Below are 27,561 nucleotides of genomic sequence, written 5' to 3' on the forward strand. Positions count from 1 at the left end.
ACAAGTCCTCTTTTTCTTTTTACTGAATACTATGATGTTTTGGTGTGATTTTGTCTTTTAGAATGGGTGATATGGCTGCTGTAAGGTTGAAAAGAGAAACTCTCTGTTGATGAAACAAAAAGAAAAGGAATACTTGTGGCACCTTAGAGACTAACAAATTTATTAGAGCATAAGCTTTCGTGAGCTACAGCTCACTTCATCTGTTGATGCTGATGTAGGCCAGTACTAAGCAGTTTCATGACACTTAAAGATTAATCTCATCACTGTCCAAGGGCCCAGATGTCTATGTATCATCAGTACAATATATCAGTCTGTGTTCAATTAAACTGCTGCCCAGGCCCTTGCACACATGAGAACTCTGCAACTCAGCTGGTTGTCGTTTGAAAAAGATGGCGGCTCTCAGAGTCCCTATAGCCATCCATTGCAATGAATGGGAAGTCATTTGCTGCTCTTTTACCATTGCAGGCCAATATACATTCTTTTAAGGGTTGGGCTGTTAGTCATTTACAGATTCAATTTAAGCTTTTTATTCACACTTAATCTTGAAGGAGTGGCTGGTTTATGGTGATGTATAAATCATTGTTCCAGATCTGCCCTACTGATAAAGCTTGAATTTTGAATTGAATTTCTTTACAAAGTAATTTGATTTCAAGCTGCACCTAGATGATGAAAAGCGGTGCTTAAGGTGTAGATATTTGCTAACTGGCTCCACTCCCTATGTAACCATGAGATGTGATAGCTATATAAAGCACCCCAGAATCCATTTAGCCTCTACTCTCTAAAAGAGGACCAGAGGCTATTCACACAAAGAAGGAAGCCAGAATCCAGCAGCAAAGATGTCTGAACTGGAAACTGCAATGGGAATGATCATTGATGTCTTTGACAAGTATTCCAGGGCTGAAGGCAATAAGCAAACCCTCACCAAAGGAGAACTAAAGACCCTCCTGGAAAAAGAGCTACCCAACTTCCTCTCGGTAAAGTGATGGTTCACTATAGTTTCTCTGTAATAGACTTAAAGCAATATGGAGAGAGACATTTTTGGTGCTTTGTGCAGGGAATTGGCTACAGAAATCATTACTGTTAAGAGAAGTTGTGTGGGACCTTTTCTTGTGCATCATGCTGACAATCGCAAAAAAGAAAAGGAGTACTTGTGGCACCTTAGAGACTAACAAATTTATTTGAGCATAAGCTTTTGTGAGCTACAGCTCACTTCATCACGAAAGCTTATGCTCAAATAAATTTGTTAGTCTCTAAGGTGCCACAAGTACTCCTTTTCTTTTTTGCGAATACAGACTACCACGGCTGCTACTCTGAAACATGCTGACAATGTGGCTTTGAAAGTGAAGGCAGATCACAGAACTGAATGTGGTAGTCAGAATCAATCCTGATTGTCAGGTTTTCTGTATTTCTTATACCTCACTCTCTAGTTTTCAGGGCCATGGCATTTAAACAGTATATTTACTTCTTCAGAAGTCATCTGCTCCTGCTGTTTACACCTCACCAGAATTTGTAATCCCATATGATGTCTCAATTAACTGCTGTGAAAAAGGATTGTGATGCTAACAGTTGAATATAATGACAGCAAATGGGGAGTCTCCTGGTCTGGGCATTTATACCAGTTCTTACTGTGATATCTGAGCATGTATACTCAGATGGTATATAAAGTATGGTATATAAACAGCAGTTGGACAGAGTACATGAACTTGGAAGAACTGTCTGTGAAGTGTCCTTCTTAATAACAAATAAAGGGAAAGAACTAAAGAAAATGTTTCAGATAACAGCATTGTTAAATAATGAGAATGTGCTCTTAAATGTTTTTCATCTATCTCTGTAGCACGTCTACACTGGCGCTTTACAGCACTGAAACTTGCAGAGCTCGGCGGGGAGGGGTTTCACACCCCTGAGCGAGAAAGTTGCAGCACTGTAAAATACCAGTGTAGACAAGTATTGCATGCTCTGCAATGTGGTATCATGAGATAGTTGACATTCTTAAAAACATTTAAGTTTCAAAGGATATTTTCGAGAAAATGATAACATTAGAGGTGGTTGGAAAATTTTTGTCAGAATGATTTTTCCAATTAAGAACTCCTTTTTCACAAAACTGAAATTTCCTGTGAGGAAAATTTCACTTTTGATGAAAAATTTCAATTTCCCATTGGGAAAATCGAAATGACAGCTTGGCCTGCTTCCCTGTTGGAAGGCTCCTGTCTGACAAATGGTTTTCAGAAGGGCTGCAGAGGCTGAGCACCTGGTCCCTGGCTCTCTGCCCTCCGGCTATCAGCCTCCCAGTCCCAGCACTAGCTGGAGAGAGAGAGACCCCAGACCCCCTGCCTCCCCACCTCCCCCCTGGTCTAGGGTCCAGAGAGACAGAGAGCTGGAAAACTATGTCTCCCCACCTCCCTCACACCCTCTCCCGCCCTAGGGCCAGAAAGGCTGAATGCCCCTGCTCTCTGTTTCTCAGGCAGCTGGGCAGAGAGGCTCTTGTCAATTTCACTTTCAAAATGAAGACTTTTGTTCCAACCTAGCCACATTTTTTTCAACTTTTTGAAATTGACAGTAGCCTTCCGGCCTGGCAGCTGAAAATTCCACTTCAGTTCCCCTTCATTGGAAATTTTTAAAAAAATTTCCTTCCCAAAAATTTCACGTCTTTTGACTTTTCAATCAGAAAACATAAACATTTCCACTATCGGTACTATCATTTTCGAGGAAGCTCCAAATAATATGTTTGAACTTGGCCATAGCCACCAATAATCCATTTCTAAAATTTGTGACTTGACTTGCATTTAATTGCAGTCATATATTTTTAGACTATTATCCAGACTTGTTTTATCAAACTTCATTCAGTAAAGGTAAATCATAGCTTCACAAATAGACACCTGGTTCTCACTGAGCTAAAACAGCAAGGCATGCATATGTAAGGGAAGAATTTGGCCCATTAGGTCAAGCTACTGCATGCCTGTAGCTGTGGCGAGTGTCATTGTATCATTTTGGGGATTGTTGAAGTCTTGCACGAGTCTCTGTAGCATAAAGACGGCTAATGCACGTTTTGCTGAACTGGGCTGAGTTTAATCCTTACTATGGCTTGCTTATTGCAGTACTCAGACTCACCTTCCAGATTTACTGGTTTGGGATTTTTTAAAAGAAAGATTCATAGTTAGCCGCAAAGGTTAGTGAGTTAGACTCTAGAAGAGAAAATACATATTTATTTTAAAAAATTCACAAAATCTTTCTTGCAAATTAACAAATGTTCAAATCACAACCCATAATGTGTGTTAGCTTCCCAGGGTATAAATGCAAAAATTTAACTTCACTTTCTATTATTGGTTCTCCTTATTTCCTGCACATCACTTTACTTGTACAATAACAATTTTACTTGGTTTGAAGTCATAATAACTTTCATTCTTGATCATTTCCATTTCTTTTATATCACTAAAAATTCCATAAAGCTGTTGGGCCAAATTCTGCTTTCACACACCCTGATGCCTCACAGGAGTTACATTTGTTTGCCTAAATGTAAACTCTTTTCCATTAATTGCCACGGCCCAGGGCCAAATGTGCAAAAAGTGGCTTCCATTTTGTGCACCCCCAACACTGAACTTCCGAATAACTGTGCATACATTCTTAGAGCACTAAGATCTATGTGTGATGTTCAGTCATCACTCAGGGCTTCAGCTATTTGCAAGAGCTCTGCTTTATTGTGTGCATCTACACAACAAATTAAGGTGTAATTGTAGCACAGGTAGGCATATCCATGGTAGCTTTAATCTAGCATGGGTAATAATACTAGTGAAGATGAGTGGCATGGACTTCAGTGCAGGCTAGCTGCCCCAGTACAACCTGCCAGGGACCCTGGGTATGGACATGGGTCCATAAATAATTCATTGAATAATTTAACATTAAGTCAGTTTATGGATAATTTGGAAAAAAGAAAAAGGAACAAAATTTGTCATATATTGTTCAGCCAGGACTAGTCACAAACCTGAATTTCTGGTTGAGTTTTTGGCATCTCTCAGGTTATAATTCCTCATTTTATTAAAAAAAAATAACATTAAATCAGTGAAAAATAAAATAATGGCTATTGAACTAATTAAACTCTGAGTCTTCAAACCCTTCAGATTTCAATGAAGTATTTAAAATTTACGTATTTAAAATTTAAGTATTTAAAATTCACAGTAAAACTGATCAATATTTATATAATTTCATATTTGTATAAAATCTAGCTTCAACAAAACCACACTATTTTAGTTAATTATATTTTATAGGTCTCTATTGCCATCCTCTGTTTATTACAAAAACTGCATCCTCTTAAGTTCATTGGAACAAATCATCGCCAAGATTAGAACTAAACTTTTTTATTTTTAATGAAAAATGCATATTTTGCAAAATCAAAATGTTTCATGAATTTGTGCTGATTTGGCTCCATGGTTAATTTTAAAAAAATCTGCAAAATCAAAAATTTCATTTCAACGTTTTTCTAAACATTTTTTCTTGAATTTTATTTTAAAAATTCAAAAACATATTAAAATGGACAAAATTAAAATAAAACATTTCAATTTTGTTTGAACCTAACCACATAGTTTCAGACTTTTTGAAATGGCCAGCGAACCAAAGGCTCCAACTCCATTATTCACCCAGCTCTACTCAAGCTTCAAGACTTGTTGTAAGCCTTTACAAAAAAATCTTTAAAACATTCTCAAAATAAGTTATTTTTGCCTGGAAATTGTCATGTTTAATCTCAGCCAGAGGTGAATTGTTGTGGGCAGTTTGAAACAAGCTGGTCAATTTAAATTATGATAGGCTGAAAACAAAAGGACATGGCTAGGATACTGTTTTTTCATCCCGTAAATCAAAATTAACTTTACTAATGCTTCAGAGTCTGCCTTGTGTGTGCACAGCTCCTCGTGACTAAGATGTTCAAGTCACTAAGATCAGCTGGAACACTCAAGATGACAATCCCAAAATATTCATATATGGGGACTACACACAGCGTGTTCTCACTGAAGAAGCCTTATTTTAATACTCCCACTCTTGGGAGCCTATTTTTGACCTTCTAGGATAGTTCAAACACATGTATTTTATTAAGGATTTTTTTTTTGCGGGGTGGGGGGGAGAGCAGGCTGCGAAAGGATGTATTTAAATTCAGGTGTGAAGATTTTAGCTGGGGTTGGAGTATCTTGTTTAGCATCTTTAGCGTTATGCAAGTTTGATCATTAAACATGTTTTTAAAGCAGGTACAGTTCATGCACCTATAGATTTGTTGATAGCTACAGCATTTATTTTTTAATTCCATATATATAAGTATACATTTAATGAGAGGATTTGGGTCACAGACCTTTTAAATGTGCGTGTGCGCACACACACACAAAACTTTTATGAACCCACGGACCTGCTCCATTGAAGCCACTGGAACTTTTGGCATTGACCTCAATGAGAGGAGTATTTGGGCCCCATAGTCTTCCAAGTATTGTTCTGTATTCTCCATCAAGATCAACAAGTTATAGTACTGTCCTGATTAAATTACAGAGCACTGCATTAGCATAACAGGAGTTCCAAAGTTCTGCATATCCTGTTGTGAGCTGGTGGAATGATTCAGCAGAAACAAAGCCCTGGGGAAATCAGCCAGGATTTTTTTCCTAAAGGAACCTAACCAGAAATCAAAACAAGTTAACTGAAGCAAAACACAATAACAGGAAATCTGATGACTCTAGATCAGTGGTTCCCAAATTAGGGGCACCGCTTGTTCAGGGAAAGCCCCTGGCGGGCGGGGCCGGTTTGTTTATCTGCCGTGTCTGCAGGTTCAGCCGATTGCAACTCCCACTGGCTGCGGTTCCCCGCTCCAGACCAATGCAGGCTGCGGGAAGCGGCACAGACCGAGGGACATGCTGGCCGCTGCTTTCCACAGCCCCCATTGCCCGAGAACGGCGAACCGCAGCCACTGGGAGTTGCGATCGGCTAAACCTGCAGATGCGGCAGGGCCTGCCAGGGGCTTTCCCTGAAAAAGCAGTGCTTCTAGTTTGGGAACCACTGCTCTAGATTCAGCCCAGCCCTGTAACAATCTAGTTGGTGGAACCCTTTTCTTCACCCCCATCCCTACATATTACTCCCTCTGCCTCCCAAGCAAGGAATCTATATTTAGTCCCTTAATCACCTGTGGAAAAGTACAAAGAAACTGAGCTGAGGTTAACACTTTCTTCACCGGGGATCAGGTGGTGCCCCTAAACCCTACAGACCCTCATACTAAGATGTTTGGATCCATACTACATCATTTCTATTGTTCAAGTAACTTACAATTTTGCTGCTGCTTTTAGGACCTCAGAATAAATTGCATGTCTCACTATGGACTGCTTCTTTTCTCTTTTAGTCAGTGAAAGATAAGGAAGCTGTTGACAAACTCTTCAAGGGTCTGGACGAAAATGGAGATTCTGAAGTAGACTTCAATGAATTTGTCATCTTTGTGGCAGCCATGACTTGCTCTTGTCATAAATATTTTGAGCAGAAAGGACCTAAATGATGTAAAACAGCTCATAAGAAGCTGGTTTTTTGCTGTATTCCATATGCTAATGTTTTTGCTAGCTTTATTTGCTCCATGTACTGAAATACTGTTTAATCATACTCTGTTTACTTTCCTGTCTTGCATGTTAAGTTTCTCCTCCTTCAAATAAAATGCTAGTTTTGCATTCTCGTTACGTATATTTATTGCTCTCTCTCTCTGGAAAAAATGTGGTTTACACCCCTTCATTTTAAAAATTCTGGTTTTATTCATAATGGAGAATTTCATCCCAAAGCTCCCCTAAGGATAACAGCTGTTGGAGGTGCACTGATTGTGCCACAATCCCCTGAGCCTCAATTGATTGAGGCCTTACCCCTACAACATTTTAGGATAAGAGCTCATCTGCACACACACAATGTACCACTTTAACACTATCAGTATTGTTAAGGTCTAGGATGTACAACCTCCCTAGTGTGGACATGGTTATATCAATATAAAGGTACTTATACCAGGATAGCTTATTCCCATTTGGGAAGGGAAATAAGCTATAGCAGTATAAGGCATCTTTATGACAGTATAAATGTATCCATACTAGGGATGATATGGTATACATATGTTAGTAATAATGGAAAAAACAAAAACAAAAAACCACCCCCCTAAATGGCATAAGAGCATTGGTACAAAAACTGTGGGTAGACCAGACCTAAATTACTGTGACTGTTGCCTCCCCAACAATTGATTGAAGCACTTATGTATATGGATCCAAAGTGCTATTCAGTCAATTGGGTGGGAAAGCACATGTGTAACTTCTCTCTTTTGAACAAGGCCTAAGTATCAGGTGAACAATAATACTTTGAACGTCCTTCCATCTGAGGATCCAAAGCACTTTACAAAATGAATTTATCCTCTCAGTTCTTCTGTGAGATATTATCTCCATTTTACACAAGAGGAAACTAAGGTGCAGCGGGATTAGGGCCATATTTTCCGAACTGTACAATATGAGGGCACTGTGTATGTAGAATCACTGTGACTGCACGGTGCAACTAAAAACTTACCCAGGTACTGTTGTGAAACTCTGGTCCAAGGTCACAAAGGAAGTCAGTGGCAGACACAGAAGTAGGACCAAATCATACAAGTCCAAGCCTGCGCTTTAACAGGGTGAACTGTCTGGCCTTGGGTGTGTACCTTTCCTGAGTAAATCCTACTTCAGCACTAATTACACCAGTGCTAACCACAGCAGTTCTGAAGAAAAGCTGAATGCTTGATATGTTCATTTGTATAGCAGCTCTCAAAGCATCAACTTTGGAAACGAGCAGAAAGGGGTAGGTACACAAAATTATTTTCTGGCTGCATTGTAAGTCTGACATCCTTCTCTTTGCCTCGCCGTCGTCTTCCCCCTCAAGCAGTGCTGACTTTGCCCTTAAGACTGACCTTAGAACTTGGCTTCATGGTGAAGGAATTAGGGTTGTCACCTGGCCAATTTTTAACCATCCTGTCCCGATTTTGTTCTGCCTGGACAGTTGCCAGTGAAGATGAGCCAGTTTATTTTTGCTCTCTCCCTGCTACCCAGCACTAGGAGTGAAAGGGGAAGAAATACTCAGCAGAGACTTCCCATGGGCCTGGCCCTTTAAAAGGAAGGCCTCCCATGGAAGACTTGACTGTTTTCCACTCCTTCCCAGCAACCTCCGGCGTCAGCTGGATTCTCTCGCCATCTTGAGGAGGAAGGGGTTGGGGCGGGGCGGGGTTGTTGTTATGGGGCCATCTTCCCTGCTGGCTGCTTGTAGGTTTGATAGGACATGGAGCTGTCTTCTTCCCCTGCTACACAGGGGCCTGCAGCACGGTTGGAGGTGGGGAAAGTTAGAGACCCCCCACCTGCACCATTGCTGGCATGAGGTGGGGAAGAGAGGCAAGGGGCGTGGTTTTCTGTACGTCTGAGATGGCAACCCTAGCAGCAATGCTCACTATGGGGGTGGGTGGGTGGGGGTGTGATTTCTAAAGCACACTAACAAATTGAACATGAAGTGGTCTGCGTAGACTCTGCTGCTGCACATTAATGATGCCCTAGTGCATTATACATTAAAGCTGTTTTTCTATCACTCCTCATATTCTAATGAAATACTATTGTAATGAATTGGGCGGGGAGCTGGGAGAGAGCGCGCACAGCTCCACTGCCATCTAATGGAAGGAATCACATCTCAACTGTATGTTATACTGCTAAGAACAAATCAAAATTCTCACATAGCTCAAGTAGTAGAGTCCTGTTCTTTCAGAGCAGGAGGAGCTGAGTTTTATCCTTCCACCAATGTGAAGCTGCAAGTGACCATAATGCACAACATTGAGATAATTGCTAAGTTCCTACATGGCTATAAATTTGTTACGCCACCATGTATTGTAGAGCTCTACAAAACAAACAAATCTCACACTTAAAGTAGAATTAACAGTTAACCACTTTAAACTAAGGGGTTGATTTCCTCAAAGAAAGCTTTGCTGCATTATGAAAATGTACAAAATTCATACCCATCCACAGATTCCAGACCTGTCTCCTTCTTAGACACCTCCAAACTTTTTAGGATGTCTGAGCCATACTTTTCAGGTTTTACACTAAAATGTCTCTTCCTGTTGACTTACCCACAGGTTCTTACGTCTTGTTATTACAATAAAATCCTTGTATCCTTTCCTAATACACTATATACTGCTTTCATGGGGAGCCTGTTGACACATCCACATACCCAGAAAACACTATTGTCCTTACTCCAGTATAGATAAAACAAAATTACACATACAAAATTATGTATTAATATCAACATTAATTACAGCAGTCTAGTAGATAGTGTTGAAATATAGCTGATTTATCTTGAATTTATTTCAGTGTATTTTATGCTTGTTTTAGTCTAGCATTTGATGGTTATCATGAATTTCTTTTTACCAGTAAGTGGCACTAAATGGAACTTTTTTATTATCCAAGAAGCTCAAAATTTAATGTGTCATTATTGAGCCAACTGGAGCAGCCCGAATTTAGGTGCCCAATGGCAGACATTAGGTTAAAATATCTGCCTCAATTAATCAACTACATAGAGTGCTGTAGTGTGGTTCTAAACTTCATTGACATCCATTTTCAACTCACCTTTCACAGGACACATTGCTGACACACAAACCACTTGTCTCCTTAGCAGGAGATTTGTCTTAGGAGCCCTGCCCACAACAGCACAAAGATAAACCTTTTCCAAAGCCTTAAAATGGAAGAATTTAAAACAGTTTAAATAATAATACCTAGTTCTTAAAGTATTTATCAGTAGATATCAAATTTCTTTAGAAAGGAGGATAAGCATCATTATCCCCATTTTACTGCTGGGGAAAATGAGGTACAGACAGATAAAGTGACTTGTCTAACATCATCCAGCAGGCTAGTGGCAGAGTTGGGAATAGAAGCCAGGTCTCCTAGGTCCCAGACTAGTGCTCTATCTACTAGGTCAGACTTGTGATAAGCTGCAATATTTTCACAGCCATGGCAGAGTATCCAAACTATCCCTTTACATGCCACTTCAAATGTGCTTTGAAATGAATTAAGTATTACTGCACACTGTTTATTCTGACATGGGTCCCCATCCTGCAAAGACTTATGCATGTACTTAGCTTTATTACCATGAGTAATCCAATTATTTCAATGGGGTTACTCACAGTAGTAAAATCAAACACAAACACAAGTGTTTTCAGCATTGTGGCATTGCACTGTAATATGGGAAGAGTCAACAAAGCTGCCTCATGTCACTGGGAAATGTGAATGCTCAACACCAGGGAAAGGAGGAGTAATAGGGCAAAACTGCAACCCAGTGCAGAATATTCTGTTCAATTTAGTATGGAAAATTCAACTCATGGCTCATCATTCAGTGAGCCCAAAAAGTAAATGATCCAAGAATAAAGAAAAATTAACATACTATTCTCACATCCCCATATAATTACCTTCCCAAGGTACTTCTTACCCCCAAAATGTTTCCAATGAAGTTACTTTAACCTCCCGCCATACACCTGACCCCTGAGCCTTCCCCAGTACTATCAGCTCCCAACTTGGATCCACAGTTATCCCAGAATGCATTCTGTGCTTCCTGCCCAGAGGAAGCACCAGAGACTGTGATAGCCAGAGCAGCAGAGTGTTAAGCATAGATTACCAAACCTGCTAGGACACTACCAGGGAATATGTGAAGTAGCTGCACAAATAGGGAGCAGAACATCACTTTCATCAGGTAGAGGGGGATGGGTGTACTTACTCCACACTGGCCCTTTAGGGGTTAACCACACCCCTCGCCCTTACTGGGCATGCTCCAATGGGAGGCAGATTATAAAAGAGGGAAGCCCAGCTCAGTCTGGGCTGAGTGGAGAGGAACATGCATGTGTGTTGTAGGTCTCTGTGCAGAAGCTGCTGGAGCCCCAGCCATACCAAGACCCTGTAGAGTACCCAGCTGTCCACTGATGCCCACGAGGGGTAGGAATTACTGGAAGTCTTGCCCTCTGAGTACTCCCAAGGAGATGGAGGACCTGCAGAGTACAGAGCATGGAGACGTGATAGGAAGTAGCCAGGGGAGCCAGACATTGATCCGGTTGTGGTACTGGGAATATAGAAAAAAGAAAAGGAGTACTTGTGGCACCTTAGAGACTAACAAATTTATTAGAGCATGAAAGCTTATGCTCTAATAAATTTGTTAGTCTCTAAGGTGCCACAAGTACTCCTTTTCTTTTTGTGAATACAGACTAACATGGCTGCTACTATGAAACCTGGGAATATAGAGTCAGTGTGTTTTGGGGGGGGTTCCCTGGTGACCCAATGGTGGAACTACTTGCCACTGACAGGGACCTTGTGGAGTAGGGAGGGCCTGGGTGCCCCTACCCATGGCAGTCAACCCCACTATTGGGTGGCCACCTGCTCCCTTCTGGTGGCAAGGCCCAAGTTTATTGCTGGGCTGTGGGTCTTGTGATGATGAGGGCTGCCTGCCCTGCCATATTGACTCTGACTGCTTGGTTGTGTAGTCTGGCACTGGAGGGCTACTCTATTGACTCGTGCAGCCCATCACTGGAGGGCTGCCCTATTGATGCCCTGTGGTGGGATATACTTACCCTGCAATGCCTTATAAAATGTTTAAATTGGGTTTGGTTCTGGGATTAGGCTGGCTCTTATTTCTTCTGAAGATTTGCCCTTCTTCCCACTCCTTCTTTTTTGAAGGGGTCCGGTTGTAGGAAAACACTAAAATGAAGAACTGACATTATTTATTTCAGAGTAGCAGCCGTGTTAGTCTGTATTCGCAAAAAGAAAAGGAGTACTTGTGGCACCTTAGAGACTAACAAATTTATTAGAGCATAAGCTTTCGTGAGCTACAGCTCACGAAAGCTTATGCTCTAATAAATTTTAGTCTCTAAGGTGCCACAAGTACTCCTTTTCTTTTGACATTATTTAGCTATAGTTTTGTCAAGAAAAATAGATTATGGACTTTATTTTAGACAATGAACCAAATGTTTCTGCTTATTTCACTACTTGTCTGCTCTTTTGAAAGAGATTACAACTAGAAGTGAAGTTAATTATACTAATAATTTAATTTCACTTTATTGCTTATCTGCTGCAGTAGATGTTTTAAACCTTCAGTGGGATATTGTCAAGGTTGGTACGTCTCAGATATGACCAACTGAACTTCTTCATAAGCCTGTGTTGCAAGACCTAGTAATTATAGCTATGGTGGGTTTTATTTGGTTGCCCTGTTTTCTAAACAAAATAAGTTGTTAGATTTCCAGCAAGACTAAACTAACAAACAAGTTTTACCCAATAGAGTAAAATGTCTTTGGTAAGGATTTCAGCTTCAGTGCTTCCAAGGGACTATTGTAAGCAAAATGATAAAAAATATTTATGGAGAATATTTAATATCCTCTTTCAGGCTGAATTTCCACTTGCCTTCCTAGACTTATACCATCTATTTTCCTTTTCCACTCAACTCAGCTCCTCCTCCACCAATCTGAAAAACCTGAGGTCACTCCTCCATTAGGGGCTGGAGCTGTGCTAGCAACCAGTGTCTGAAGTCTGAGAAGTACCCAGCCCTTGTTCTCTAGGAGCCTCATTTCTCTGTGGATGTCATACAGCTCTCTGACAAGCTTCAAAGACGAGACTAGCTAACAATATGCTGTAGGCCTACATAATTGAATAGCCTGCAAATAAGCTTAATGTCTGTCTAGTGACCCTTTCCATAGCATCCCTAAAGGTGTGGGGGTTTTTTCATTATTTTATAACTTTTATTTGGGTGCAATTGCCAGTAACATTTTCTCTCATTTTAAGACAGTCTGAAGTGGGGTCTCTGCATTGTTAATTGAGGCAGCAACTGACTGGTGCACACACAAAGAGCAAAATATCTCTGGTTCTAAAGGGAGGCAGAGAAATAACTAGGTATCCACCTGGGCAGAAGCGCAAGACGACTACAACATTCCTCTTCAGAAGTACCACAGTAAGGGCCACTGTGAACATCAGGAGAGCCAAGCACTTGATAACCTCCAGGTTGCTTTTGCAGTGCTGCCAGCATAGTTTCAGCCTTGCTGTTCAAAGTGACTTCATTTTACAGATAGTTTAAATCTGGGGTCATACCTTACACACTTTTTGATAGATATGACTTTTGGAAGCATTTCAGTAACAAAAGGTAACTTTCCTTCTTGTTCCTTTAATTCTCAGAGAATCACCTGGATCCTTATTGCAACTGTTAAGGTCCTGCTATTGTTCCTCATTTCAGAGCCCCTACTGTGACCTACATGTAGCTACCGTCCTGACTAAATTGGATCAGATGAAAATGCTTTTAGAGCAGGGATTCTCAACCTGGGGGTTGGGATTTTCGGGGGGTCATGAGGTTATTACATGGGAGGTTGCGAGCTATCAACTTCCACCCCAAACCCCGCTTGCCTCCAGCATTTATAATGGTGTTAAATATGCTATGTGAAAGGGATCACCAGTTAAAAAAAAGTTTGAGACCCACTGTTTGAGTCTATTGATGCCTTAATCAGCAAGGAGGTGTCACTATTGCACTTCTCAATTATCCCTTGTTAACAGGGTTGACCCTGATCTACCTTAGTTCCCCACAGACTCATTAATATTTCACTTTTGTCACTGTAAATAATTAATATGCAAAATGCTGAGTCACAAAGGTGACAGAAAATGTTATACGCTAAAGACACTGATTCTATATCATTCTAAGTGCCCTGCACTGTTCTTCTGTGTCACATTTAGGTCTAGGCAGTCTTGAGTGAGGAAATAAATTCCTCCCTTCCCTTTGCCCCAAGACAGTGGCCAAGTGCTGCCTTTGCTTCCCAAACACACTTGGCCTTTACTGGCTGAGAGAGTAAGAAATCAGGGCTGGAAGTGAAGCCACACCTTGAGCATGGCATCACTTCCAAATCCCAGTTATGGGAGGTCATATCTTCTGCTTTAGCAGGAATTAAGTAATATCCCTGTAAGGCCCTGCTATTCCCGAGTGGGCTCTTCACAGAGTGAGTCTCAGAGCTGCATCTCTGCATTGTATTGCCAGGAAACAGCACAAGCTCTCTAAAGAGGAGGAGAGATCACAAGCGGACTCTTCAGGGACATTTAATTTCTTCAGGCTGAAGATACAGAAGAAAATTACTTCAAAGGAGAAGATAAGGCAAATTTAGTTACTTATGGGCCAAAATCAGACCTGGAATAAGGGAGCTGCAGCCACGGACACCCCACCTGAATTTGGCCTTATGTTTTTAGTTTTGCTTCCTTTTCTTTTTCTCACCCAATTCTTTTCTCTTTGTCTCCCTTCACCTATTTTCTCCTTCCCTTTCCTTTCTGTTTTAGGCTAAGGGGACCTGAGACTGCGGACCTAGTTTGTTTTGTGAATACAGTTTTCTCCTGTCCCCAAGAAGGGAAGTGGAAGATCAGCCCCCTATAACTGAAGCAGAAAACTCCTGTTTTGGCCCCTTTTCTGGTAATTGGTAGTCAGTTGCAGTGGAGCACCCTCTCTGTGCAATGAGCATTGTAGTGCTGTGCTGTTCAAGCTCAAAGTCCAGAGACAATGAACACGTTAGCAGCTGAGCATAAGCATGTTTGTTTCCAGTTTGTGAGCCAGGCTTGGGCTATGCCCAATTACTTTTTTAGTGGGCCATTTTGCTGCGTGGCTCAGTCAAACAAAACAAAGCTCTGTTTAAGGTTTGATTGCTGCTGTAAATCCAGGAGGTCTGCAATAAAAACACAAGATAAACCAGGTTATTTTCTTCTTTGGGACACTGTCCACAGAAGTATAATCCTGCTGGGTGAAGATCTAACCCCCAGCAACCCATTTCTTAATAGCATAATGTTAATAAAACCAAAATGAGAGAGAGCTATTTCTGAGACCTCAGACTTTAAAGAGCTAATTCATGCACCTCACGTTTAAATGTCTGTCTAGTGATCATTTTACAATGATGGATGTGGTGGTTGCTTTTTCCTAGATAACTCTGGGGCTTCTGTGACTCGCATTTGCAGCCCGCACACAATCCTTTGCCAGTTTCACTTGTGGATTTAATCTCTCCTCCACAACAGGGCTTCCCTAGCCCCTTCTGTGGGGAAGATGCTTTAGTTGGATTTCTTCATGCATGACTTTCTGCCCCACACCCTTCACTATCACTATACCCACATATGAGGCATGTTTCTGCCCAACAGAATGTTATGTTTCTATCAAAAGTTTCCTGGGGCCCTGTATTGGTCACATCAGTTCTTCTCTTCTATTCCACAAACTATAAACATAGGCAGAATTCCCCTCCTATTGTGTATGTATCTGTGACCTTGTCTACACTACAGGTTACTTTGGTAAACTTACGTTGCTCAGGGGTGTGAATAATCCACACCTTTGAGTGATGTAAGTTATACCAACCTAAGCACCAGTGTAGACAGTGCTATGTTGGCTGACATAGCTACCACCTCTCATGGAGGCAGGAGTTATAAAGCCAACGGGACAGCTCTCTCCCATCCACTTAGACCATCTCCACCACAAGCTCTACTGCGGCACAGCTACATCATTGCCGCTATAAATGTTGTAGTATAGGTGCAGCCTTAGTAACTGTTATGATTTTGTTTTCTGAGTATTCCACATTTGAATTTCAGGGTCTGTCTACAGGGGAACCTGCTATTTTGAGAGGCAGCATATTACAAATGGGAGCCTCAATGTACTCATTCTCATGAAGACCTTATGTGCATTCTTTCTTTTGTTGTTTCCCTTAATACTTGATTAGGAACATAGGATTTGTTATATTGGGCCAGACAGACTATCTGTTCTATTATATATATTTATATATCACACTCATCACTGTAGTATTCGAACACCCTTGGTAGTGCATTAAGCAACACGATTTATGTCTGTCACAGTATCAAATCTGGTATCCTGCTTCCCACAGTGGCCAGGACGTGATGCTTTCAAAGAAGCTGAAAAACAATTGTACAATGTTGAGTAGGGCTAAAAAGTTCCTGCGTGACCCCAAAGTGATCAGTTTATTTCCTGACACATTAGATTTGATTACCCTTATTTTAGCATGTAAATATAGATGATGATGTTCATAAAATTATCTAGGCTTTTAAAATAATCCAACTACTTTTACCTCCTATTGCAGTAAACTCTTCAAATTAATTACATGCTGTGTAAATTATTTCCTTCTGTTTGCTTTAAATCTGCCATTAATTTTAAGAAGTGTCCCTTTGTTCTAACATTATAGTGTACAAAAAATTGATCTTAAATACTTCATCTAAGTCCCCTGTAACTATTCTTCTTTTCAAGATCAGAAATCACAAAAAACAAGGTTTTATATACAAGAGCAACTTTGTTTGGAGCACATCTCATTCTCTGCAGGAAAACACAGATTTTGGGCTTGATTCTCCATTGCTTTCTACCTTGTATCATAACTTACACCTATTTAAATGTACCATTCTGATTTGATGCAAGCCTTATCTTCACTAGAAAAAAAGTTGTGTTTCCAATAAGTACTAAATCCCTCATGTAGACAAGCCAATTTGTATTTTAACAGGTTAGCTGGTCGGTCACCCCTAGGCCTTTGTGCTCACTGCTTTAAAAAATTATTTTTTAGTTATCATATTAGTTATCCTGCTGTGGAGAAAATCCTAGTGGAGACAAGACTCCTGTAGTGTTTACCATGAGGTAACTAGGCATGTTCAGGTCTATGCCCACCATGTGTGAATAACCTCATGTAATTACCTTGCAATAAAACTACAGTCCCTTATAGGTTCATAGATACTAAGGTCAGAAGGGACCATTCTGATCATCTAGTCCGACCTCCTGCACAACGCAGGCCACAGAATCTCACCCACCCACTCCTACGAAAAACTTCACCTATGTCTGAGCTATTGAAGCCCTCAAATCGTGGTTTAAAGACTTCAAGGAGCAGAGAATCCTCCCTCAAGTGACCATGCCCCATGCTACAGAGGAAGGCAAAAAACCTCCAGGGCCTCTTCCAATCTGCCCTGGAGGAAAATTCCTTCCCGACCCCAAATATGGCGATCAACTAAACCCTGAGCATATGGGCAAGATTCACCAGCCAGATACTACAGAAAATTCTTTCCTGGGTAACTCAGATCCCATCCATCTAATATGCCATCTCAGGAGATTAGGCTTATTTACCCTGAATATTTAAAGATCAATTAATTACCAAAATCACATTATCTCATCATACCATCTCCTCCATAAACTTATTGAGTAGAATCTTAAAGCCAGATAGATCCTTTGCCCCCACTGCTTCCCTTGGAAGACTATTCCAAAACTTCACTCCTCTGATGGTTAGAAACCTTTGTCTAATTTCAAGTCTAAACTTCCTGGTGGCCAGTTTATACCCATTTGTTCTTATCTCCACTAGCATTTTAACAAGATAGATATCACATTGATCATCTCACTGCAAAACAAAACCAATAAATCCCTTTTTGGCAGTGAAGACGTAGGTCAGCTGGTTGAGGTAAGCCCTATGCTATGTTAAAACTACAACTTGGCTTGTCTGCGCTAGGGTATTAGCATGTATTAAAACACGCCTTTTTTCCTTGTGAAGACAAGACCTCAGTCACAATGATGTGATCAAAATGATGTAACCAGTCCCCACTGGCTTCAGTATATTTTCCTGATGGTAGACTTAAGTATTGTATTTATTTTTCAAGAACAAAAAGAAATACATCTGCTACTGTGAACTATTTCTCCCCGATCAATGTAGATCACAACTGTATTCTATCTTCAGCAATGTTTCACTTTGGAAAGGAATGTTTAAGCACAGTGATATACCTTGCTTTAAAATGGCATCACAACATGAGTGTTACTTCTTAGCGTTCTCTCTCTCTCTCTGTGCAGTGATCAAAGGCCTTGGAACATTTGCAAACAATAAGTATACAAATATTCAGGCCTTGTAACTACCCACAATTACATTGTACTAAACATCTTGACTCAATTACTTTCATTTGTCCATTTACAACTTTGTAAGTTTCAGAATTACTTCTAATATTGCTCCATATTTAATTAACAAAATATGTAGGGCTGTCAATTAATCACAGCTAACTCACGTGATTAACTTAAAAAATTAATTGTAATTAAAAAATTAATCAAGATCACAGTTTTAATCTCCCTGTTAATTCTAAACAATAGAATACCAATTGAAATTAATTAAATTTTGGATTTTTTCTACATTTTCAAATATCTTGGTTTCAGTTACAACACAGAATACAAAGTGTGCAGTACTTATTTTATATTATTTTTATTACAAATATATGCACTATAAAAATGATAAACAAAAGAAATTTCAGTTCACTTCAGAAGTACTATAGTGCAATCTCTTTATCATGAAAGCGCAACTTACAAATGTAGATTTTTTTTTTGTTACATAACTGCACTCAAAAACAAAACAATGTAAAACTTTAGAGCCTACGAGTCCACTCAGTCCTACTTCTTGTTCAGCCAGTTGCTAAGACAAACAAGTTTGTTTACCTTTGCAGGAGATAATGCTGCCTGCTTCTTGTTTACAATGTCACCTGAAAGTGAGAACAGACATTCGCATGGCGCTTTTGTAACCAGCATTGCAAGGTATTTACATGCCAGATATGCTAAAGATTCATATGCCTCTTCATGCTTTGGCCACCATTTCAGAGGATATGCTTCCGTGCTGATGATGCTCGTTAAAAAAAAATGCATTAATTAAATTTGTGACTGAATTATTTGGGGGAGAATTGTATGTCTCCTGGTCTGTGTTTACCCTCATTCTGCCATATATTTCACATTATGGTAGTCTCGGATGATGACCCAGCACATATTGTTCGTTTTAAGAACACTTTCACTGCAGATTTGACAAAACGCATATAAGGTACCAATGTGAGATTTCTAAAGATAGCTATAACACTTGACCCAAGGTTTAAGAATCTGAAGTGCCTTCCAAAATCTGAGAGGGACGGAGTGTGGAGCATGCTTTCGGAAGTCTTAAAAGAACCCGAACCACCAAAAAGGAAAATCAACCTTCTGCTGTTGGCATCTGACTCAGATGATGAAAATGAACATGCATCGGTCCGCACTGCTTTGAATCATTAACAAGCAGAACCCATCATCAGCATGGATGCATGTCCTCTGAAGCATGAAGGAACATATGAGTCTCTTTTGTGCTTCGGGCACGTAAATATCTTGCAACGCCGGTTACAACAGTGCCATGAGAATGCCTGTTCTCACTTTCAGGTGACATTGTAAACAAGAAGCGGGCAGCATTATCTCCTATAAATGTAAACAAACTTGTTTGTCTGAGCGATTGGCTGAACAAGAAATAAGGACTGAGTGGACTGGTAGGCTCTAAATTTTTATATTGTTTTATTTTTGAATGCAGTTATTTTTTTGTACATAATTCTACATTTGTCAGTTCAACTTTCATGATAAAGAGATTGCACTACAGCATTTGTATTAAGTGCACTGAAAAATGCTATTTCTTTTATTTTAAGTGCAAATATTTGTAGTAAAAATAAATATAAAGTGAGCACTGTACACTTTGTATTCTGTGTTGTAATTGAAATCAGTATATTTGAAAATGTGGAAAACATCCAAAAATAATTAAATGGTATGCTATTATTAATTTTTTTAATTGCTTGACAGCCCTAAAAAAGATGTCGGCCCATTGATTCAAACAAAGCCACCAGCTGGAGCATTTTTATCAAACAGTAAGTAATAAGGGTTATTTTGCTCCATGTAAGTAGGCATTTAAGTTAACAGTTGTCAAGGGTTTTCATTACATGTAATAATATTAACACCGCCAGTCCAGAAGTAAATTCTTACATTCTTAGGCTTCTGGATGTGGAATGCCAGAGAATAGTATAAACTAAACACAATAATTTAGACTTTGCGTTGGCAGTTAAGTGCTCGTAAAATGCCCCATGAGCCTATAATATTGCACTGAGCACTGGCATTAACCTTGTTATCTAGGTGGTAGTGGGAAAGACAGTCTATTGTTATTGACAGAATATTGGGTTTATTAAACTTTTTTTTTCTTTCAGAAAATATCCGCTTTCTGTGAAAAATTTTGACTTTTGAGCCAAAACCCAAAATGTTTTCAGTTTTTAATAAAATCAGCATTTTCTAATGGAAAAAATTCAACTAAAATTGTTGTTGTGGTTATTTTCATCAAAACATTTCATGGGGTTAAAAAAAGACATTTTCCATCCATCTCTAGCAATAGGTTGTTATATCCACAACCTTTAAAAAGAGAAACTGTATGGATGAAATGGGGATACAAAAGTCAATCAAATCTTGTGAGTATATAATATAAATATAATTCTGCACTCAATACATGAATCTGTATTGACTTACTAGCCAGTCAACGATCTAGAACTATAATTTCTGAATTTCAGTGTTTAAGGGAAAGTCTATGGCGCCAGGGTCCAGCCCCTTAGATCTAATTGCAAGGTCAGGCCAAAGTTCATGCATATTATGGCACTGTTAGTGACTCTAGAGTTAAGGATGCTTCAGGCTTTTGTCTTTCACAAGATATTAAAATCTCTCTAGAATCAAAATAATGAATTGCTTTATCAATAAAGTGGAAAGTATTCTTTGAAGGGTTTGTGAATTCTTTAGGGTGTTTTAGTCACTGGAAAATCACCCTTTTCATAATATTTGTGTGGTTTTTGTCGCAGTTACCAGGTGAACCATATTTTAGACTCATTTTTGACCGTCTTAAGTGCACCCCTTTGGGGGCAGGTTTTGTTACCTTCCTCTTTTCTGGGTGGAATCATGCCATCCCACTTCCAGGCTGGATCTCTGGGCTGCAGCCCCAATGTTTACAACCATGTTAACATAACAAACCCAACTGCATTTGGCACCTTTAAGCCCTCTACATCCAGGAACTTGTGACAGCAGCTTATTAAAATGACACACAAACAGCTTCTTCAAAACCAATTAGCAAAATGGTGAGCTGAGATGGGCTGCTAGGCTTCTTTGGAAGCAATGAATGTTAATACTGCAAGTGCCCAGAGGAACAGTGGCTGGATGCTCCAGGATCTTTAGAAGCCACAGGAGCATATCTGTCGCTAACCTTATGGAAAGCAGGTGGTCCTGCATATGCCTAGAGGCGAGAGCTTGTATCACCCGTGGCCGGTGGAGTTGGGAAACTGGCCCCTGGTGGGAACAGACAAGGCTTGCTCACGCTAAGGGCAAGTGATAGTAAGGTACCTCATAACCCTGGATCCCCCCTGGAAGTGTCATAGCTACCTACTTCTGTAAGAGACCAGAAGAAGAAAAGTGGGAAGGCTACAGATCTGGTTTTCTAATAGAATGTAATCTAGTCCGTCAGTATTAAATGTCAGTTATACTAAGGATGACAAAAGTGGGTGGACTTCTGTCTAGGCAGACCTCTGCAGCTGAAGGAATGTGGATAGACAATCAGATAATACCTAGACCTTGGTAGATAGACATGAGGATTACAGTTCTTGAAGACATCTTCTAAAAAGATACTCACAGGCCTGGCCTACGCTACAAAGTTATTTTGATATAGGTCTCCTTGCTTTGACCTATTTATGCATGTGTCTATACTCAGATTTGTCTTTGGCTGATGTAAGCAGCCTGTTACAGCAACACAGTAAAATCACGTCCCCAAATGGCACAGAGCCACAGTCAAACTATTTTGGTGGTCTCAGTATAAGTGTGGACGCTGCATGGCCTATGTCAACCCTAACAACCCTCCAACCACTGTCCCAGAATGCCCTGACCCCTCTGACCGTGATTGCTCTGCTCACAATGTTAAACTCCACTGCCCAGCGGTTACAGAGACTGGAAGCAACCCTCCACTTTAAAAATCCTGAATGTTTTTGAAATGCCCTTTACTAGGTTCCCACCTTGGTGAGCACACCTAGCAGATCACCTTTGTTTGCATCCAACCCAACCGTGCCTGCTCCATGTGAACTGAGAGGTATTAGGCTGGAGCAGGCACAAAGTGTTGGATCTCCTGGGCCTGTGGGAAGAGGAGGCTGTGCAAAGACAGCTATGGAACAGCTATAGAAATGAGGACATCTACAAGCAGATTGCACAGGCAAAGGGCTAACAGGGGCTAACAATATGAAAGGACTTGTTTTCTGGGGGAACTGCTAGGAAGTGACACCTCCTGTGAAACTGTCTGAGAAGTCATGAGGCTGAAGAAGCCATGTTGTAAGCAGCCACAATAAGGCTGGAGTCTGTTAATTAACCCTGTGTCAGAGTGAGGTCTGATCTGGCAGAAGACCTAGACACAACAAAGTATAAAATGCAAGGATCAGCCGCAAGGCTACGTGAAAGTGAAAGAACTTTGAAGAATAGCAAGGGAGGGAAACAGGAAATCTCGTGCTGCACTGAAGACCTGCTGCATTTACAACAAATTTCATGCTATACTTGGCATAGACCCCACCAACACCCCGGCTATTCCCAAATGTACAAGGCAAAGTATTCACTTTTCATTGCTTTACTGGTGCATTGGTGGGTGAGGTAATATCTTTTATTGGACCAACTTCTGTTGGGGAGAGATTGAAGCTTACACAGAGCATGTCTTCAGATCTGTGAAATGGACCCAGAGTGTCATAGCTAAACACAAGGTGGAACAGACTGTTTAGCATAAGGAGGTAACACATATTTCAAAAAAAGAAAAGGAGTACTTGTGGCACCTTAGAGACTAACAAATTTATTAGAGCATAAGCTTTCGTGAGCTACAGCTCACTTCATCAGATGCATTTAAGGGACCATTCAAGGTGAAGTGGCCCACTCCAGTCATGGGGGTGGGAGGAAGGAAGGGGAGGGAAATAGCAGCTGTGGGGGGTGTTAATTGGTTATAAATTATTATAATAAGACATAAATCCAGTGTGTCTTTTCAGGCCATGATTTTTATTCACTAGCAAAGTTATGAATTTAAGCTTCCAGGCTCATCTTTTGAAGGTGTTGTGCAGATTTCCTTTGAAAATGAGGACTCAGAGGTCAGCTATAGAATGGTCACTTTGTGAAAAATGTCCCCCCACAGGTGATATAGCGCTTTTCTCTTGTCTTCACTCGTATATGTGAGAAAATAAGAAGTTAGGAAGTAAATTTGACGCAAATTATTGAACGGTGCTATGGCAGTCCACAGTCCACATCATTTCAGTGTCCTATGCTTGTGTAGAAGTAGAATAAACAGAGGTAATAGAGTTGGCATCTGCTTTTCATTCCCTGGTTGGGCTAGACAAGGGGGCGGGGGGAGGGGATTGTTGCAGAGGATTTTGTTTATGTGAACAGGGATGTCCTTTTATTCCTCCTGAGAGAGATTGATGAAACTTCCATGGCGGTGTTCTACAATCCTCTTCCAAAGGTTTTTAGGGACGGCTGCCTCATTTCTTCCACCACAATAGGACTAGGGTTGCCAACTTTCTAGTCACACAAAATGGAACACCCTAGCCCCACCCCTTCCCTGAGGCTCCGCCCCCACTCACTTCATTCCCCCTCCCTCGGTGGCTCGTTCTCTCCGACCCTCACTCACTTTAACTGGGCTCGGGCAGGAGGTTGGGGTATGGGAAGGGGTGAGGGCTGTAACTGGGGATTTGGGCTCCAAGGTGGGGCCAGAAATGAGGGGTTCAGGGTGCAGGATGGGGCAGGGAGTGTTCAGGCTCCATGTGACACTCTCACCCGCAGGCAATGCCCCCACCAGCCGGGAACCGGCTGATGGGAGTGCAGAGCCAGTGCTTGGGGCGGGAGCAGCACACGGAGCCCTGTTGTCCCCCTTCCCCCCCCCCCCCCCCGCCTAGGAGCTGGACCTGCTGGCCACTTCCAGGGCGCAGTGTGGTGCCAGCCAGGAGAGGTAGGGACTAGCCTGCCTGAGCACCACAGCACTGCACCTTGGACTTTTAACAGCCCACTCGGTGGTGCCAGGGTCCCTTTTTGACCAGGTGTTCCAGTCAAAAACCAGACACCTGGTCACCCTAAATAGGACACCTTCCCATGCCACTCTGCAATGAGTTCTGCTGGCACCCTCGCAACAAAGAGGCTAATGACATACAGGCACAGGCAACATCAGGACTCCAGTAGCAGCTGGGTTCTTTGTGACCCTCAGGAGTGAGATATCAGCCAAAATCACCACTTCCTGTGGAAAAGAGTGCCGATAATCATTGCCATGCCCTATGCTCAGACCCATGGAATAGGGGCCAGAACTCTACTGCTTCATGCAACAGAAAATCCACATCCCTTCCTGCCAGGCTGTAGTCATTGTGGACAGCAGTGCTGTGCTGAGGTGATCCAGAGCTGAAGGGTTGGAAAGCATTTCTTATTAAAAGTGTTTATGGAATAAGGGAAGGGTGTTCTGAAACTTACTTTTCACTTTCCATTGTGACAGTAAATCTAATGGTGCATGTCTGTTTTTGTCAGCAGCTTCTGGCGTGGTGGCCTTGAGGGGTGCCCCTCCATGCCTGCAGAACACCTCACCCTGATGAGGAGGAGAACGAAGAGGACTAGGGAGGACACGTTTAGCAAGATCCTGCAAGCCAGTGCTGCAGCAGACCATGAACAAAGGCACTCAGTGGTTTGAGCATTGGCCTGCTCAACCCAGGGTTGTGAGTTCAATCCTTGAGGGGGCCATTTAGGGATCTGGGGCAAAAATTGGGGATTGGCTCTGCTTTGAGCAGGGGGTTGGACTAGATGACTTCCTGAGGTCCCTTCCAACCCTGATATTCTATGATTCTATGACTTAGACACCCATTTTGACCAAGAACATGGAGAAAAACAGAGCACCTGCAAAAGGCCTGGGAGCCTCAGCACGACAAGGAGCTGGAAATCCACCAGGATATAATGGGTCTTCTAAGGCAGCAAACCCAAATGCTGCAAGCCCTGGCAGATATACAGGTCCAAATATCCTGGACTCCTCAGCCTTTGCACAACTTGAAGAACTCCATGGTCACTGCTCCCTTCCCCACCCACCCCAGCATACCATTTGGCATCATGGGCCTGATCCTTACCACTCAACACCTGGGAACAGCAAGGAAAACCACAGCTTCACATATTCTGCCTGTGAAAACCACAGATACGTGTATGCATACACTGAACTACCTTTTTGTTCACACAAATGGACATAAATATTAACTTGCTTTCCAACAGGAATTTTAAGTCTCCGTCCCCCGCTCCCCCATTAAATTATGTTTGTATGACATTGTATAGGTTTGTCTGGATTTCGATTTTGTGCCCTTAATTTTTGCACCCAAAGTTCTATTTTTGGAGAATCAAAGTATCTTTATTAGATCACAACAAATATTACAGAATGCAGAAAGACAGTCAAGGAATTAAACAGAGCTTATAAATTCACACCAAGCACCACAGAATCCACAGCCTCAGGGAAATGCCCAGTCAATTTATAAATGTACCACCTGATTCGTAGCAGGAAGCAAAGCCCCAGGCCCAGCAGTATTTACCGTGTGCAGCAGGCAAAAGAGAATAGATACCAGCAGCCAAAAACAAAAAATACATGATTTAAATTACACAAGACAGACCTTATCTCAAGACAGAACACCAGTGTGTCTGACTGGAAACATGAACCTTTAAAGCCTCTCTCAGCTGCATAGCTCCATGTTGGGCTCTTGTAATAGCATCTGGTTATTCAAATTCAGCAGACAGCCCCCTAGTGGCAACTTTTTCTTCTTTGCCTCATAGATACGAGGCAGGAAATAACAGGCAGATATAACCATTGAGATGTTTTTTGTGCTGGGATCTAATCTAGGGAGTAAACAACACCAGCCACCCTTCAATCAACAGCACACATTCCACAGCCATTCTGCACTTATTGAGCTGGTAGCTGAATCTTTCCTTCGTGTTGTCAAGATGGCCAGTGAATCACTACTGGCATTTTCACATCAACCATGCTAATCTGCTGCTCAGGAAAGAATGTCCCTGCATACATCTTTCTGTACAATTCTTTAAAGATGGGTATGGGTTTGGTCACAGAGACCCCCCCTTGGGACTGTCACCTGACGTGCTGAGATTACCTCTGAGCCTGTTTTCCCTGACAGCTTGGGACTCCAGAATCCTGCCTTCTTGAGCCAGACATGCTAGCCTGCTGCAACACTGACCCAGATCTGGTCCACGCCCCGAAAGCTGCAGACTTTAACCCAAAAATGCTGATCAGGATTCCTATCTCCAGCACCCAGACACCCAGCTCCCAGTGGGATCCAAATCCCAAATAAATCCGTTTTACTCTGTATAAAGCTTATACAGGGTAAACTCATAAATTGTCTGCCCTCTATAACACTGATAGAGAGATATGCACAGCTGTTTGCTGCCCCAGGTATTAATCACTTACTCTGGGTTCATTAATAAACAAAAGTGATTTTATTAAGTGTAAAAAGTAGGATTTAAGTGGTTTCAAGTAATAACAGACAAAACAAAGTACAGAACAGAATAAAGCACCATTAAACTCAGTAGCAAGGTGAGCTGGAGCCAAAATAGGTATATGAGTGCTGTCTACTGCCCCACCCAGGTTTGGGAACACCATTGGTGCAAATCCATTGACTATTTTCTGCACATTGCTGAGTGTCACAGTCCTGCATAGCAGGAAATGACTAATGGACATACATATTTGGAGGACAACGGCCCCCCACAATGGATTTACCAACTCCAAAATGATTTCCCACTGACAAGAAGTAATCTGGCATTGCAAGTTTCCAGAGCATGATCTCCACTAGCTTCTCCATTGTCAATACAGCTCTCATTTTGGTGTCCCTGTGCTGGAGGGCTGGAGTGAGCTTAGCACACAGATCCTGGAATGTGGCCTTTTGCATCTGAAAGTTCTGCAGCCACTGCTTATCACCCCAAACCTGCATTGCGATGTGAACCCATCAGCCAATGCTCATTTATTGGGCATAGAAGTGCTACTCCACGGTCTGCAGGTGCTTCCTGAATGCCAGCAGAATGGAATTTATTTTTTGCTACATCCATTGACAAATTCTCCTTGAAGATAGCCTCATCTTTCTCATTGTGATCCCAGTTGTTGTGGTACTTCCTGAAGGTCTGCAAGTACCAGAGAATTTGCAACATTCATGAGAATAGTGCTGAGTTCTGTGGGCTCCAAGCTTCCGTCAGAGATGGCAGAGATTGAAAAGTGCTCCATGGGTTTGTGGAATTTAAAAAAAAACAGTGCAGAAACTATGGGATGTGGAATGTATTATGTGATGGAGAAAGTTGCATGCTGGGAACTTCATCCCTAGGGCCCAGAAATCTCAGGGCAAATTGTTACAATTCCATAAAATGCTGCAAATATGTCCCAAAAGGCATTGTGCTTATCAGCAGAGCATGGGACACTGGGATACCTACCCATAGTGCAATGCACTTTACATAGATGCAAGCACTCGTGATGAGTATGCATAGTGCCAATGCAAGCAGACAAGTATCTGTGCACCCAAGCAAAATATAAACTTCAAAAGGTGTACGAAATGTAACTTGAGTTGACTGAAGTTTGTAGTGTGCGTAAACAGGGCTTCAGTCATAAGAGCAATTAGGAAAAATATTGGCCCCCAATTCCAATAGAGAGCAAACAGTTTTAAGACTATTCATCAGCATGAATTGGTG

The 27,561-nt window shown here is 41.4% G+C and overlaps 1 protein-coding gene and 1 long non-coding RNA gene across 2 annotated transcripts; both read left to right on the forward strand.

Moving 5' to 3' along the window:
- The first annotated feature begins 619 nt into the window (after window positions 1-619).
- LOC119854874 (S100 calcium binding protein P) lies at window positions 620-6,677 on the forward strand. Its single transcript, XM_038400055.2, has 2 exons — window positions 620-974; window positions 6,362-6,677. The coding sequence occupies exons 1-2, from the start codon at window positions 837-839 to the stop codon at window positions 6,509-6,511; spliced, it is 288 nt and encodes a 95-aa protein (XP_038255983.1). The 5' UTR covers window positions 620-836; the 3' UTR covers window positions 6,512-6,677.
- A 4,179-nt stretch (window positions 6,678-10,856) lies between these two features.
- LOC122459942 lies at window positions 10,857-15,265 on the forward strand. The gene is made up of 3 exons (XR_006280930.1): window positions 10,857-10,970; window positions 12,103-12,212; window positions 14,038-15,265. It is a non-coding gene; the product is annotated as an uncharacterized LOC122459942 (long non-coding RNA).
- Window positions 15,266-27,561: the final 12,296 nt, after the last annotated feature.

Source organism: Dermochelys coriacea, chromosome 4 (genome assembly GCF_009764565.3).
Source record: "Dermochelys coriacea isolate rDerCor1 chromosome 4, rDerCor1.pri.v4, whole genome shotgun sequence".
In the NCBI taxonomy this organism is placed as follows: domain Eukaryota; kingdom Metazoa; phylum Chordata; order Testudines; family Dermochelyidae; genus Dermochelys; species Dermochelys coriacea.

Excerpts from the sequence above, each read along its gene's own strand:
- LOC119854874 (XM_038400055.2), top strand. The coding sequence starts at position 837 with ATGTCTGAACTGGAAACTGCAATGGGAATGATCATTGATGTCTTTGAC. Across the intron at positions 975-6,361 it reads AGCTACCCAACTTCCTCTCG|TCAGTGAAAGATAAGGAAGC; the intron begins GTAAAGTGATGG and ends TTTCTCTTTTAG.